The sequence below is a fragment of the Lepidochelys kempii genome, chromosome 4 (assembly GCF_965140285.1).
Source record: "Lepidochelys kempii isolate rLepKem1 chromosome 4, rLepKem1.hap1, whole genome shotgun sequence".
Lineage (NCBI taxonomy): Eukaryota > Metazoa > Chordata > Testudines > Cheloniidae > Lepidochelys > Lepidochelys kempii.
This window is the reverse complement of record NC_136383.1, coordinates 41,991,224-42,003,754: the sequence shown is the minus strand read 5'-3', so window position 1 is coordinate 42,003,754 and position 12,531 is coordinate 41,991,224. Positions and strand designations below refer to the sequence as shown.

Below are 12,531 nucleotides of genomic sequence, written 5' to 3'. Positions count from 1 at the left end.
ACCACCATGTAAAATGGACATTAAATTATTAATAGACATCTGTGTACATGCATATGTGGTGGAAAGCAGCTTCTTTTATACAAGGAGAGAGGATTCTTTTGAACCTCTCTCCAAGCTTTAAGGCTACCCACCCTTCCTCCTTTCCATTTCCCTAGAAAAGATGAATGCCTCTCCTGTCTAAAAACATTAATACCACTCCTATAATGCCGGAAGGTCATAACGGCATGTGAGGCAAATCGCTCTCACACTGGTTGAAATGCACCCCATTGCAAAAGGCACAGCATAAAACTTAAGCAGGACTTAAGGTGGTGCTTAGGTCTTGTGCTGACTGACTACATTGTGACAAATTTCTTCCACGCAACAAATGTGTGTGACACTTTTCACTGTATTCCCCACCAGCCCTATAGAAAGCCAGTTTAACTCATTATTTAGGTTCTGTCCCTGGTTGACATTACACCACAGATATGAAAACTGCAGAATAAAAGGAATAGCTCAATACTTAGTGGAGATGAATTAACACGTCATTCACCATGACAGAACTCCGTGCATATGTCTGAGGCCAACAACACTGTTCTTAAAGACCATATGCCATGGAGGAACTGGTAAAAAGAATATCAAGGGATGAAAACAGAAAGAGAGTAACAAATAAGAAGTATTTTGAATGATATGCACTACACTTTTTAAATAAATATTTTAATTCTATTATTGGCATTTACAAGTAGAAAGCATACAGTATGTTACAAATTTATCAAAAGGTGAAAAATATGGATGTTACATAAGTAACAAATGTAAAAAAAAAAGTATTTTTCTTACTTTCCCTGAAAGTAAGAAAACTATTCAGCATAGGAAAATATTGATATCAAAAACACAGTTTAGGTAAAAAAAAAGTCTTTACACAGTACAATAGGATCTTCAGGTCCGCAGGAACACATGAAGAGTTTTGTGAATTTCTATTTAGCCTACACATTTTAGGGGATTCGGAACAAACAATAAGCTATTGTAAGTCAATCTGCGAGGAGTTTTCTCTCATATCAGCTCCAAAATGCTAGAGTGCAATAATTTTTTATACAATAAATAATTCTTCAAAAGTTTCTGTCTCAGAAACTTGTGTAATGCAGAAAATGGTCACATGGCCTAGGCAGTGCTTTAATAATAATTATAACACTGATCAGAGTGCTTTATGACATCTAAGCACTTTACAGATGTTAGCTGATGAATCCTCACAACACCCCTGTGAGGCTGGCAAGTAAGTATTATTATCGTCATGCTCCCATTGTACAGATGGGGCAATTGAAACTTGAGAGATTGAATGATTTGACCCATGGCTGAGCTGAAATTAGAACTCAGGAGCTCCTAGTATCTAGTCTGGTTGCAATCCATTAGAACATGCTGCCTCTGTAGGCTCTACTATCTGTTTGATCTGACAACTTCCAATAATTTCATGCCGGGGGAAGCACTGGGGGAGTGCAGGGGTGGGGCATAAGACTCCAAAATATTTCATAGTGATTCAGAAGCTCTCACACAACTTTGTCAATGAAAAAAATCCTAAAGTGCTGGACAGGTTGAGCCGCTTCTAGCACCTCTTGTATGGATAAAACTTACAGCACTGTTGCTAGCAATTACTCAAGCTTATTTCTTCCTTAAAGTTTACACATAGAGGAATTGCAGGATATGGTAAGTACATTTTCTGAGAGACTCTAATAGTGTAATTCCTTCATTCACCCTCCTTCTTCCATGTGTCTCTCAAGGGAAATGAAATCCTCAATACTCTTGCATTGCAAAACAAGTTATTAAGTTGTAGACAATACACACACTCCCCACAATAAAAACATCTGAGCTTATTTTCAGATCAAAACATTATTAATTTAAAAATCACAAACCAAACAATGGTAAATAGGAAACCCTTTTCAAATGCTGCATGCTGAATGTCTCGTTTTTAAAATACAATGCATGCATGAGAAATAAATTCACCCAAGCATAATTAAATTAAAAATGTTTTAAGTCTGTTTCAGCAGCATAATGGTTATTATTTTTAAAAGTCTCCTCCAACCACACTGGCCTGGGCTTAAAATGCTGACTTTCACTTATCTACAACCATACAATGGTTTCACCATTCCATGATTTTGCATTTTGACAATGCTAGAATATGAAGTCTATACATATTGTTCTGCTTCCCCATCTTTGGAAACGGGCTTTGTTGTACCACCTTTGCTTTCTTCATTTGTGTTTGCTGCTGCTGCTTTTTCTGGGAGTGATGCCAAATCTTTAAAAACATCCACATAATGTCCAAAACCTGGACCCCAGTTCAAAAGGTTGTCCCAGTTGAAATTTCCAGTTTGCTGTCCAAGCTTTATGGGCAATGTGTTCTCAGCAATATTAGATGTTGTTGCTTGTGCACCTACAGGCCCACCCTCAGCTCTCCGGCCAGGGTACCTCCTAGGCTTCAGCCTAGCACCATAATTGTCTTCATCATCTGCATCTGACTCATTGACTTGAGATAATTTGGGTATTCTGGATGTGTACACCATAGGCTTGTCTCTATCATACTCCATTTCTGAGCAAGTGAAAGACTCATGGGAGTCACTATCAGATGATGATTCTGGAGCTGGAATACCATCAGCTGGATTCCTTGTTCTTGACAGTGGCCTTCTGCAGTCCTCCTCTGAAGAAGACCTTCCGTGATCAGCACTACAGATGCTTGGATTTCTAGGGCGAGGAGTGTTAAGTCTTTCCACCTCTTCAATAGAGAGTCCTACAGGAGGAGCAGTCTCCAGAGGAATCTGTCCTATTGGTTGCTTTAGGCGACTTCCTGGTCTGGAACCATGAGTTGCCATGGTCTGGGGACTCTTACTTCTTCTCCCTAGTCTAGTGGCATAGTTAAAAATTCCAGGCTGGCAGACATCATTGTGCATCTCCAAAGGACTCCCTTCTCTTATTGACAGATGAAGTTCCCTTGCTGGACTGTTTCTGTAGAAAGCTGATGACTTGGAAAATGGAGCAGGGCTGTGACGAGACAAAGGGTTGGGAGTAGGGCATGCAGAGTGGCTTAAGGAAGTTGTCCTTAGTCCCTGACTGTATGAAGGTTGATAAGTCAAGCTGCTTGCTCCCAGTGGCATTGGGGACTGCCTTGCAAAGCCTAGTGGGCTATGCCTCTGGATAGAGAATTTGGGCGTGTGACTCCGGAACTGCTTGTAGTGCTGAATGATGTCTGCGTCTGAAGGAGCAATGCTGCTTGCATTTTCAATGTCATAGTGCTCTATCTCAGGTTCAGGGGAAGCCAGAGGGGCACTGGGTATAGTCTCTGTATTATGGGGTATGTCTGTCTCATCATAGATGAGGTAAGGGTTTTCTCTTTCAATTATATCAGGTTTAGGGTTCCCTTCAGGCTGCTTCCTGACAGTCATGTCATCGCCATAGGGTGGAATGTTGTCAGGATCATCAAATGCAACATTCTCACTCCCTTTTTTCTTCTTTTCCTTTGTTTTCCTCTCCTCCTTTGGCACTTTTGTCTTCTTTCCCCTACACTGATTACAGAGGATCAGGCTAAGGACAAGCAGGGCAAGAACTGTAGCACAACTGCCAACAATAGCAGGAACAGCCCAGAGTGGCAGAGAGAGCTCAGCCGGGTGAGGGTGAGGGTGAGGGACGCATATGTGTCCTCCATTGATTCCACCCTTGCACACATGCCCCTGGGCACACAGGATACCAAGACAAGCCACTACAGTCTCACATGTTCTTCCTGTGTATGATTCAGGACAGCTGCAGGTAAATCCAGAATGCACACCAGGTTCACAGCTGCCACCATTCTGGCAAGGGTTGGAGGCACAGGCTCCTGGAGGGACACATTTATATGCATACCACTGGTTAATGCACATTAATTCACCCCAGCATGGATTGCTGGCACAAATGTTGGGACCTCGGCAGCCAATCTTCACAAAGGGGTCCGTTTTGGATATGGTAGCAATGCTGTGCTTTCCACTGAAAGGAAGGCTTTCTCCACGATACTTCACATAGGCAAAACAGCCATCAAAACCTAGGGAGAAAGAACAACAGTCACTTTGGCACCTCAAGAGACAGTGTCCACACAATCAAAACAAAATTCCAATGTTCAGTGTCAAAAAGGAATCTCACAGAATAGTCACAATATGCAAGGTGATTTCTATGATTGGTAGAAAAGTTCCATACAGTGCATACTCAACCCTTATAATGCAACTGTTCCTGTAGTTTTGTAAAGGACCAACATTAAAAGCAGCATTTTGGATAACCCAAGAATACAATAACCTTTATTTACCGAAGTCAATTTAATCAGTATGCAGTGTCTCCTGCAAGTGTAAATTAGTAGGCCAAGTTATGCTCTTAATTACACTCAAGAAACCTTACTGATTTCAGTATCATTGCAGGGGTGTGACTGAGGGCATAATGTGTCCCAATAATTTTAGCTTTAAAAATATGTTGTGTTTCATTTAGGTGAACAGATAATTATCTTAGTTACACTAATATCAATCTGGAGTAATCCACTGAATTCACTGGAGTTAATGCAGCTTTGCATCAGTGTAATTGACATAAGAATTGGGTCCACTGCCTTCTCAGGTTTAGCCTCAAATTTTAAGAACTTACTTTCTTTTGGTAGTTATTTGCCTGGGGGTATTTAATGAGTCATTTGCTCATAAACTTTTTGATAAAATCTCACTATCACTGCAAATGGAGCAAGCATGGAAACCTGCTTTGAGAAAAGTGTTAAGGAGCAACAGGAAGGTTAAATAAAGAAGGATCATTCTAAAGAACTTCTAGCACAACATTTACTAGACACTGTTAATGGTATTTTTTAAAAATAAATATTTTTCCCATACTGTATACAGAGTGATGGAAGATAATGACAAGCAAGCAGTTAAATAATTTATCTGAACATTATTCTCTTTGAATAGTCACTTTATAAATGATTTCAAAACATCTTGCAAAAGGCTTTTTTTAAAGTCTGCTAAATAAGGCGTTTGAGAGAGCTTGAGGTTTTATTAATACAAGTTCAAAACCCCAGGTTAACAAAAACATGCTTAGGTCAAAATTTTCAAACCTGCATCCCAACTGTAGGCATCTCGTACTGAAATACATGGCCTTTTTTTTTTCAGAAGCACAGAAAAACACTGATCATCCCACAGCCCCCAGTGCCTCCAGTATGTCGGAAAAATCAGGCCACTTTTATGTAGGTGCCTAAATATGGAGGTGTAGGCACCCAAGTTTGAATATCTGAATTCAGTTTTTAAATGTAAAATAAACATACATTGTATAGCACAAGACCCATTTTTGGCTTGGAAATCATCTGCTGCAAGCTTTTTAGCTTGGAAATAAAGCTCACACCAAGAGAAAAAAAAGCTTCAGATTAAAAAAGGCATTTGCAAACATACACATTTCTGTCATCTGGTGACAAGATTAGATGTGAGCTTCGAAATAGAAATGAATATTTTTGTGACTGTCACCTGAGTCTCTAAACTGTGCTGTGACCCTTCGAGATGCTGTTTAAGGGTTACATTTTCAGATCTTTATTCTAATTTTGCTTTTCATGGAAACAGAATTATTATGCTAAAATACTGAGTAATCAATGAGTGACTGAATTTAGGAGAATCATACATTTTCTTCCCATATAACTTCTAAGTTCACCAAATCCATTATCAGATTACAGATCCCTTTAATTAAAGAGATGGTTATGCAATTGGGACTCCTATGTCCAATGACTTTATATGGAAACCATCCATAATCTTGCCAGGAATGCATATATGCCAAAACACTAGACTGAAATCAAATTTATAAATTCACTCCCTGGTAAAAAATATGCATGAGCATAGTTCAGACAATCAGTATTTAAAGTCCCCAAAAGGAATTTCAACATGTGTTCACTCTACAGCCTTAATTTATGACAGAGGTTATTCCTAAAGCCACACATCTTCATGTCATCCAAGATCTCAAACCTTCTTTTCCCTCTGACTTTTCCCTTATCTCTAAATCTGCCTATCACCCTTACCTTGACCCTGGCTTTGCTGAAGTCCTGATTCATGGCTTAACAAATTCATGGCTTGTCTAATGCAATTAATTTTTTCTGTAGTCTTTTTAATGTCCCACTCTTTAGACTATAAATATTCCACTGTGCTATAGCCAGAGTCCTCACCTCTATTGCTTTAGGAAGCAGGATGTTCATGGCTTCATGCCTCTGAATCTAACAGGTTTGGGTCTAACACCATCTCTTAACTATGACCCAGGTTTTCAGAATTGTGAAAGCAGGTAGGGCTATATTATCCCTGGTTGTTGTGTCTTCAAGGGAGCAAATCCTCCCAAGAGCAGAGTAGTGGGATGCAAGTGGTACTCTTCCTCTGTGCACACAGGAGTTCAGGGAGGGATTGTGCTTCCCTGAGACACAGTCCTTTGCAGCAGATCCTTGAGGCAGTGAAGCTTTGTATTGACCTTTACTCCCTGGTATGGCTATTTGAGACAAACCAATCCATAATTTACACATCTAATTACTGTGAATGCACACACAGTTGTTGTAATACACACAGATTATGTGCGTGCAGAAGTCTGAAAATTTGGCTCTGAATATCCGGCTATATACCTATTCTACAACTCCAATATTGGCTGTCTCTCGGTCTCCTCCCTGAAGCTTTCAGAAGTTAGAGGGTGATTGGAGGATAATTCTTTCACTAGTTTCTATCTGGAACTCTCTCCTCAACTCTAAGTCACTGAGGGTTTGTCTACACTGGCACTTCATCGGCAAAACTTTTGTCGTTCAGGGGTGTTAAAGAAATACTCCCCCAAATGACTAATGTTTTACTGGCGAAAAGCACCGGTGTGAACAGCACTTTCTCAGCAGGAGAGACAAAGCCTCTGCTGCTCTCTCCTGCCGAAAAACAGCAGCTACACTGCGTGGTTTTTAACGACACGTAGGGTGACCAGACAGCAAATGTGAGAAATCAGGACAGGGAGTGGGGGGTAAAGGAGCCTATATAAGAAAAAGAGCCAAAAACTGGGACTGTCCCTATAAAATCAGGATATCTGGTCACCTTAGTGACACGGCTGTAGTGTAGCCATAGCCTGAGTCACAGCAAAACTTAATATCTCACTTTAAAACCTTCCTTTTCTCCTTAGGATTGATTGTCTCTAGAACGCATTGTTGTGATGGCTTGTTTGCAGGAAGCTATTCAAAATAAATTGCATCTTACAGAATATAATAAAAATGCTTGAGAAAGAAGTAAAAAAATATGAGTGCCAATCGAACGATGAAATATAGCAGTTTTAAATTACAAACAATAAAAGAGGAGTAAACATTTCATTCATTACTGATGTCTGAGAAAGATTCAACAAGTGTAAATATTATCGTTGGAGGTGACAGATTGCAGATATTTATACTAACATCGCTATAAATTGTGGAGGACTCTTTAAAGATGCCTAGCATAGAGATAAATGGTATGAATATTGACTCTGCTATGAAATAGCAGATTTAGTCAAGGCACACTGGATGGCAGGACTGACTTTAGATTTGAAAGGACACTATTTTAAAGACTGTGCACACTCTGATGTCAGAAATGAGAGAGTAGCTGTTTTCAGTGTCAAATATGTTATGATCAGAGATGCGAGTCATATTGTATTAAGGATACTGCCAAGTTTTACACACATGCTCTTCCTATGCCATGGCAGTGATAGGTTTCTTTTGTGAAAGAGCTGTGTTTTCTTTCATCATTGCTCTAATATTCATTTTTGCCTATTTTTATATTTCTGAATAAAGGGGAAATTGAGGATTTAGGTTCAGGTTGGGAACCAAGTAAAATGGAGGATTTGCTTGTTTCATTCCTGGTGGTCTCTTTCTGCCAGACATATGATCTGTAGCAATTGTGATTGTGTCAGGTCTACTTGGGTTTCAGTGCATTATTGGATTTACAATATTAGATTTACAATATTGGACTGCCCCCCATGTATGTTTTTGTCTGCCTCTCCTAGTACTTCAGAAATTTTCAAACATCTGAGTTCACACAGAGTTTTATATCTCCTCTTTGTAAAACTTTGGTAAATCCTACACAATGTAATCCAATATTTAAAAAACATGAAAAAGATTTTGGAGTGTGCATTCCTAATGCAAGCCAGACTGTCAGAATTTGTTTATTTCTCCATCAGTCAATGTGTTAGGAGTTACTGTCCTCATTTTTCTTTATTCCTGCTTTGCTCCAAATTTCTCTATTTTTTAATGCATAGACTGTGGTTTGGTCATAAAACACGTATGTAAAAAAGGATGGGGTCAGATATGGCCTGCATGCAATTTCACATCACATCTTGCATCAACTCACCATGAGTGGAAGTCATTGTTTACATTGGATATTGTCAAAAATGTGAAGTGTTAACTTTCAACAGTCAAATTACTTTATCTGGTGACAATCTTTTGAGTTAGTCAGGTTTTCAATATGAAGACTGATTTTTAAACATATGTCTGCTCTGCCAAGCATACCTCACAGTCTGCAGTTAAAAGTCATGTCTATCTTTTCTTATCACAAGCAGAATATCAGCTAAAAAGTTGACTAGTTCTGTTATCAGAGTCTTATATTGATGCTTTAACTCTCTAAGGGAACTGATTTATTCTCAACAGTTTTACATTGTTCAGTGGGTGTTTCTTATTGCACTTAGTTTCTGTTTCTCAGATGAAGAAAGAGGAGGATTTACTTCTGACAGCAGCATAAAGCAGAAGGAAGTTGGAATTGCAGAAATCATTGTAATCACATTAATGACAGGCCAAATAGTGCAGTTCTTACTAAACCCCAACTGAGGCAAAATTCTCATTTACCTGGGTAAAACATTTGCCTGGATTTGCAAGATTTGGACTAAAGTAAGAATATTTCAACTGATATAAGGAAAATAATAAGATTTATTCACTGTCTCAGATTAAAGAGACACAAAGAGAAATATGGCAATGACATAGGCTGTCATACAGTATTATGCATTTTTGATCCTTCAAAAACTAAACACATTCCTTTGAAAACAAAAACAAATTAAAATACATAATAAAAGGACAAATCTTGCAGTCCTACTCAAGAAAAACTGTCATTGATTTGAAATGGAAGTTTTCCTGACTCAGGGTCTGTAGGATTTGGCCTAGTAATAATCCCTACAATATTTTTTTAAAACATTTAGTAAACGGGACCCCCTACTTGAGGTCACAGGTGTAAATCGACCAGTGTTTCATATCTACATAATTCACTCCTGTCAGGATGATGTTTTTAAAAGATATATACATATGTGTATGTGCATTCTCTTTTTTACCTGTCTCGGTGCTTCTGGGAGCGTGACTTGGTGGGATTCCTCCCAGAGAAACTGTAAGAACGTTAAGTCCTCCAAAGTCTTGTGTGACAAGGAGAATCTCTCTGCTGTAGATCTTGTCAATGGATAGAACAGTGGCAGATCCGTTCTTTTCAATAAGGAGGGAATGCCATTGACCATCTGCAGTGTAAACTTCAGGAATATTCCTCTCCACTTTCCCAGCAACTCCAGCATCAGATGTGTAATGCACTTTGCCACTCTTTATCTATAAAGACATTGGGAAAAGGCAAATGGTATATTATTAAAATTACAACAATGCACCACAAATAAAACACAATGGCTCAGGGTACCGTTTGATCATTATAACCCAAATCATTTAACTGTTATAAAGGAAGGGGGAAAAAGCAATGACCATTTTAGTCACACAAATAAATGCCCCTAATGTATGAAGCCACCTGAATTTGCCTTCAGTGAGATTCCACATTTTTTTTCTTTTAAAACCAAATTATTTTGCATTAATATACAGAGAATATACATGATATGGGCACTACATAAAGTCATCATTTCTGGTACAAAGTAAGATAATTGGATATAGTCAATAGTATCTTATATGTTCTTGTTGAAAAATTCAAAATGGTGAACAATTTTTCCTTGAAAAAATGTTTGTCTTTGCCAAACTGATTGGTGTCTGACTGATATTCCCTTAGAAGTTCACGGATCAAATGCTCTAAGGTCCATTGAACAAAACATGTTTTTGCGCAAGCATTTCCAAGTGCTTCTTTTTATTATAAGTGTCTGTTTTCAGAACAGACAGACACTTCCCTTGCCCCAAAGAGCATGCATCTAGTTTTCATTTTGACAGCAAGTAAGAGTAACAGTCAGCTAGGAGCAGAAGGGATGAGGAAAAAGCAACAAAATCATCTGATTACTCAGTTTAGACACATGCATAACAAGATGGTTCAATTTTCCTTGTCTCACTCGAAGCAAGCACTCGAAGAAGTATAGACACTGATAGCATTTGTGAAGTTCCGTAAACATAATACAGTTATTTCCATGAAGAATAAAGTTACCCAATCAGAAGTGTGAGGTGAAGCACTGGGTAGCATGATGCTACTGCTCTAGTTTCTAGAAACTGTTAAGCACACGAGTGTTCTATCTTCATGAAAGAAATAATGCATGATGCAGGCTGAAGAGTTTGGGTCTTACAGATTAGATCCTCATCACAGCTGTCAGAACATGCACATGTCTTGGCAGCAGTTTGAAATGAATGACTGCTCAAAGGACTAGAACGTATCCAGCATATTTTGCCACTTGGGTCAAGTTCATTTTCTAGATATACCTGATAAGTCTGATAGATAAGTCTGATAGTTAATGGATACCTTTTTAGAAAACTTCACAGCAAATCAGAGTATCAGAAAATGTTTGATTTAGAATGTCTTTAATAAAGCTCTGCAAAAATAGAAAGGGTGCTTTTGTCTTTGCAAACCCAGGTGGCATATGTCTGAACTACCCCTCAATATAAAAAGAATCCCACATTTGGAATGTCAGCCACATAGACTGTAATAACGAAACCAACACCATTTGCTAGATTCAAAAGTATTCTTAAAAAACTTCATTAGAATGAATATGTGTTTTTTACATGATGTGAAGTTTTGCACTCTGCTATATTTCAATTAGTTCTTAACTTTTGTTATTTGGTCTTTTAAAGATGAAGTGGAATGGAGACCGAAGAGTTTGCCTTTTATTTGTCGATTATGCAAAAAGAAAAAAAATCATATGACCCAACATTTTCAATGCCCACTGAAATACTAAACCCCAGAACTGTAATTTTTAATGCCACATTACATAATTCTTCTACCTGCCAACAACCAATACATTCCCTAGTGATTTATTACCCTTAAGGACTGTTTATTTTTCTTTAAAATTCCATGTGGCCAATGGTAACAGACACATAAATAACATAATACTGGCATATAGAAAATATAAAATTTCCAGTGACAAGGCTGGATTGTGACTTCTTCAATCTGGAAAAAGGAATGTGGCTCCTAGTTCCTTGAACCACACCATATTTCTAAACTCAAAACAAATGGTTTGTGCTGATAACACTCTGAACGATCCCATTTCTGGGTTTTATTTAAATGGTAATGAGACTGGCAAATGAGCTATAAAGAAAAGCATGAACCGCTAAGCAAAAACAAACAGAATCCAAAAGATGATCATCTAGATGCACTGTTAATAGCCTAAGAGTTCCCTTTACTGAACAAACAGCTTTTTATTCTTTTACATCTATGTATTTTGCTCTATGATTCTTTCCTTTTTTAGTTGCAGTGATGATTTGTGGGAAAGATTCGTGAACAAAAGAGTGCAGTTCTGGCATGACAACCTGGTGATGGTATATGCCCTCCAATTCACTCAGAGTGATGAGGCCAGTGAGATATCTGCCCTGAAGCGTTTAACTTATAATATTTGTTTTACTGCAAACATGTGCCCACGATTGAAAACAGCATAGCCAAGACTTTGTCTTGATTACAGGTGGACAGAAATTGAGACTTGGCAAACAAGGAACCTGACGAGATGCAGCTGGCCCTTTGGAACCATGGCTCATGACTGCTCTTGGTTTAATGCAGAGATCTGTAGCACCTAAGACATATGTTGGGGTTTCAGGGGATTGAATCAATTTCAGAGGAGGGAAAGTGTGCCTATGATTTGGCCCATTCTTGAAGATCAGGTACTGTCACTATTGCATGGTGGGCTGGCATAATCAACCATTGCCGCTCGCTTATCAGACATGGTATTTTCCTGCAGGACAAAAGGTTACCCAGATCCTGCAGTGGGTTTTTGGTTAGGACGTTGTTAGTGGTCTGGCTTCAATCCAAAGGCCTTAGGGAGGATCCCCAATGACCCACCAGTATAGAGATTCTTTGAGTTTGAGTTCTTCATCAGATATGCCAGTGCGGCCAGCCAGTGTCCTTGTTAAATGCTGCATTCCTGATGGTATTTTTGGAGCATTTAGAGTCAGTGAATGATGCCTGGGTCATTAAGGGATACTTTTGGTAGGGCTTTGGAGTTTAGGGACATAAAGTGAGGGGAGCAATAGGTCATCTGGACTGTGAGGATGTCAAAAACAGATCAGGGAGAGCAAGGTGCGTCCAGAGAGCTGCAAGAGAATGGTGAGGCAGGGATTAGCCCAGTCATGGTATTAAGGGCTTACACAGTAGTTGCCTGGGGATAGGCATCTCT

General features: G+C 38.8%; 1 protein-coding gene across 1 annotated transcript in view; it reads right to left on the bottom strand.

Annotated features, from left to right (window-relative positions):
• Nucleotides 1-851: 851 nt before the first annotated feature.
• Nucleotides 852-12,531, bottom strand: part of LOC140910365 (protocadherin Fat 4) — a 222,130-nt gene continuing 210,450 nt past the window's right edge. Inside the window, exons 16-17 of the mRNA XM_073341085.2 lie at nt 9,295-9,556; nt 852-4,033 (exon numbers count right to left, since the gene is read on the bottom strand). Of these exons, the coding sequence (XP_073197186.1) occupies nt 2,154-4,033; nt 9,295-9,556 (2,142 nt within the window). The 3' untranslated portion in view covers nt 852-2,153. The remainder of the gene's footprint in view (nt 4,034-9,294; nt 9,557-12,531) is intronic.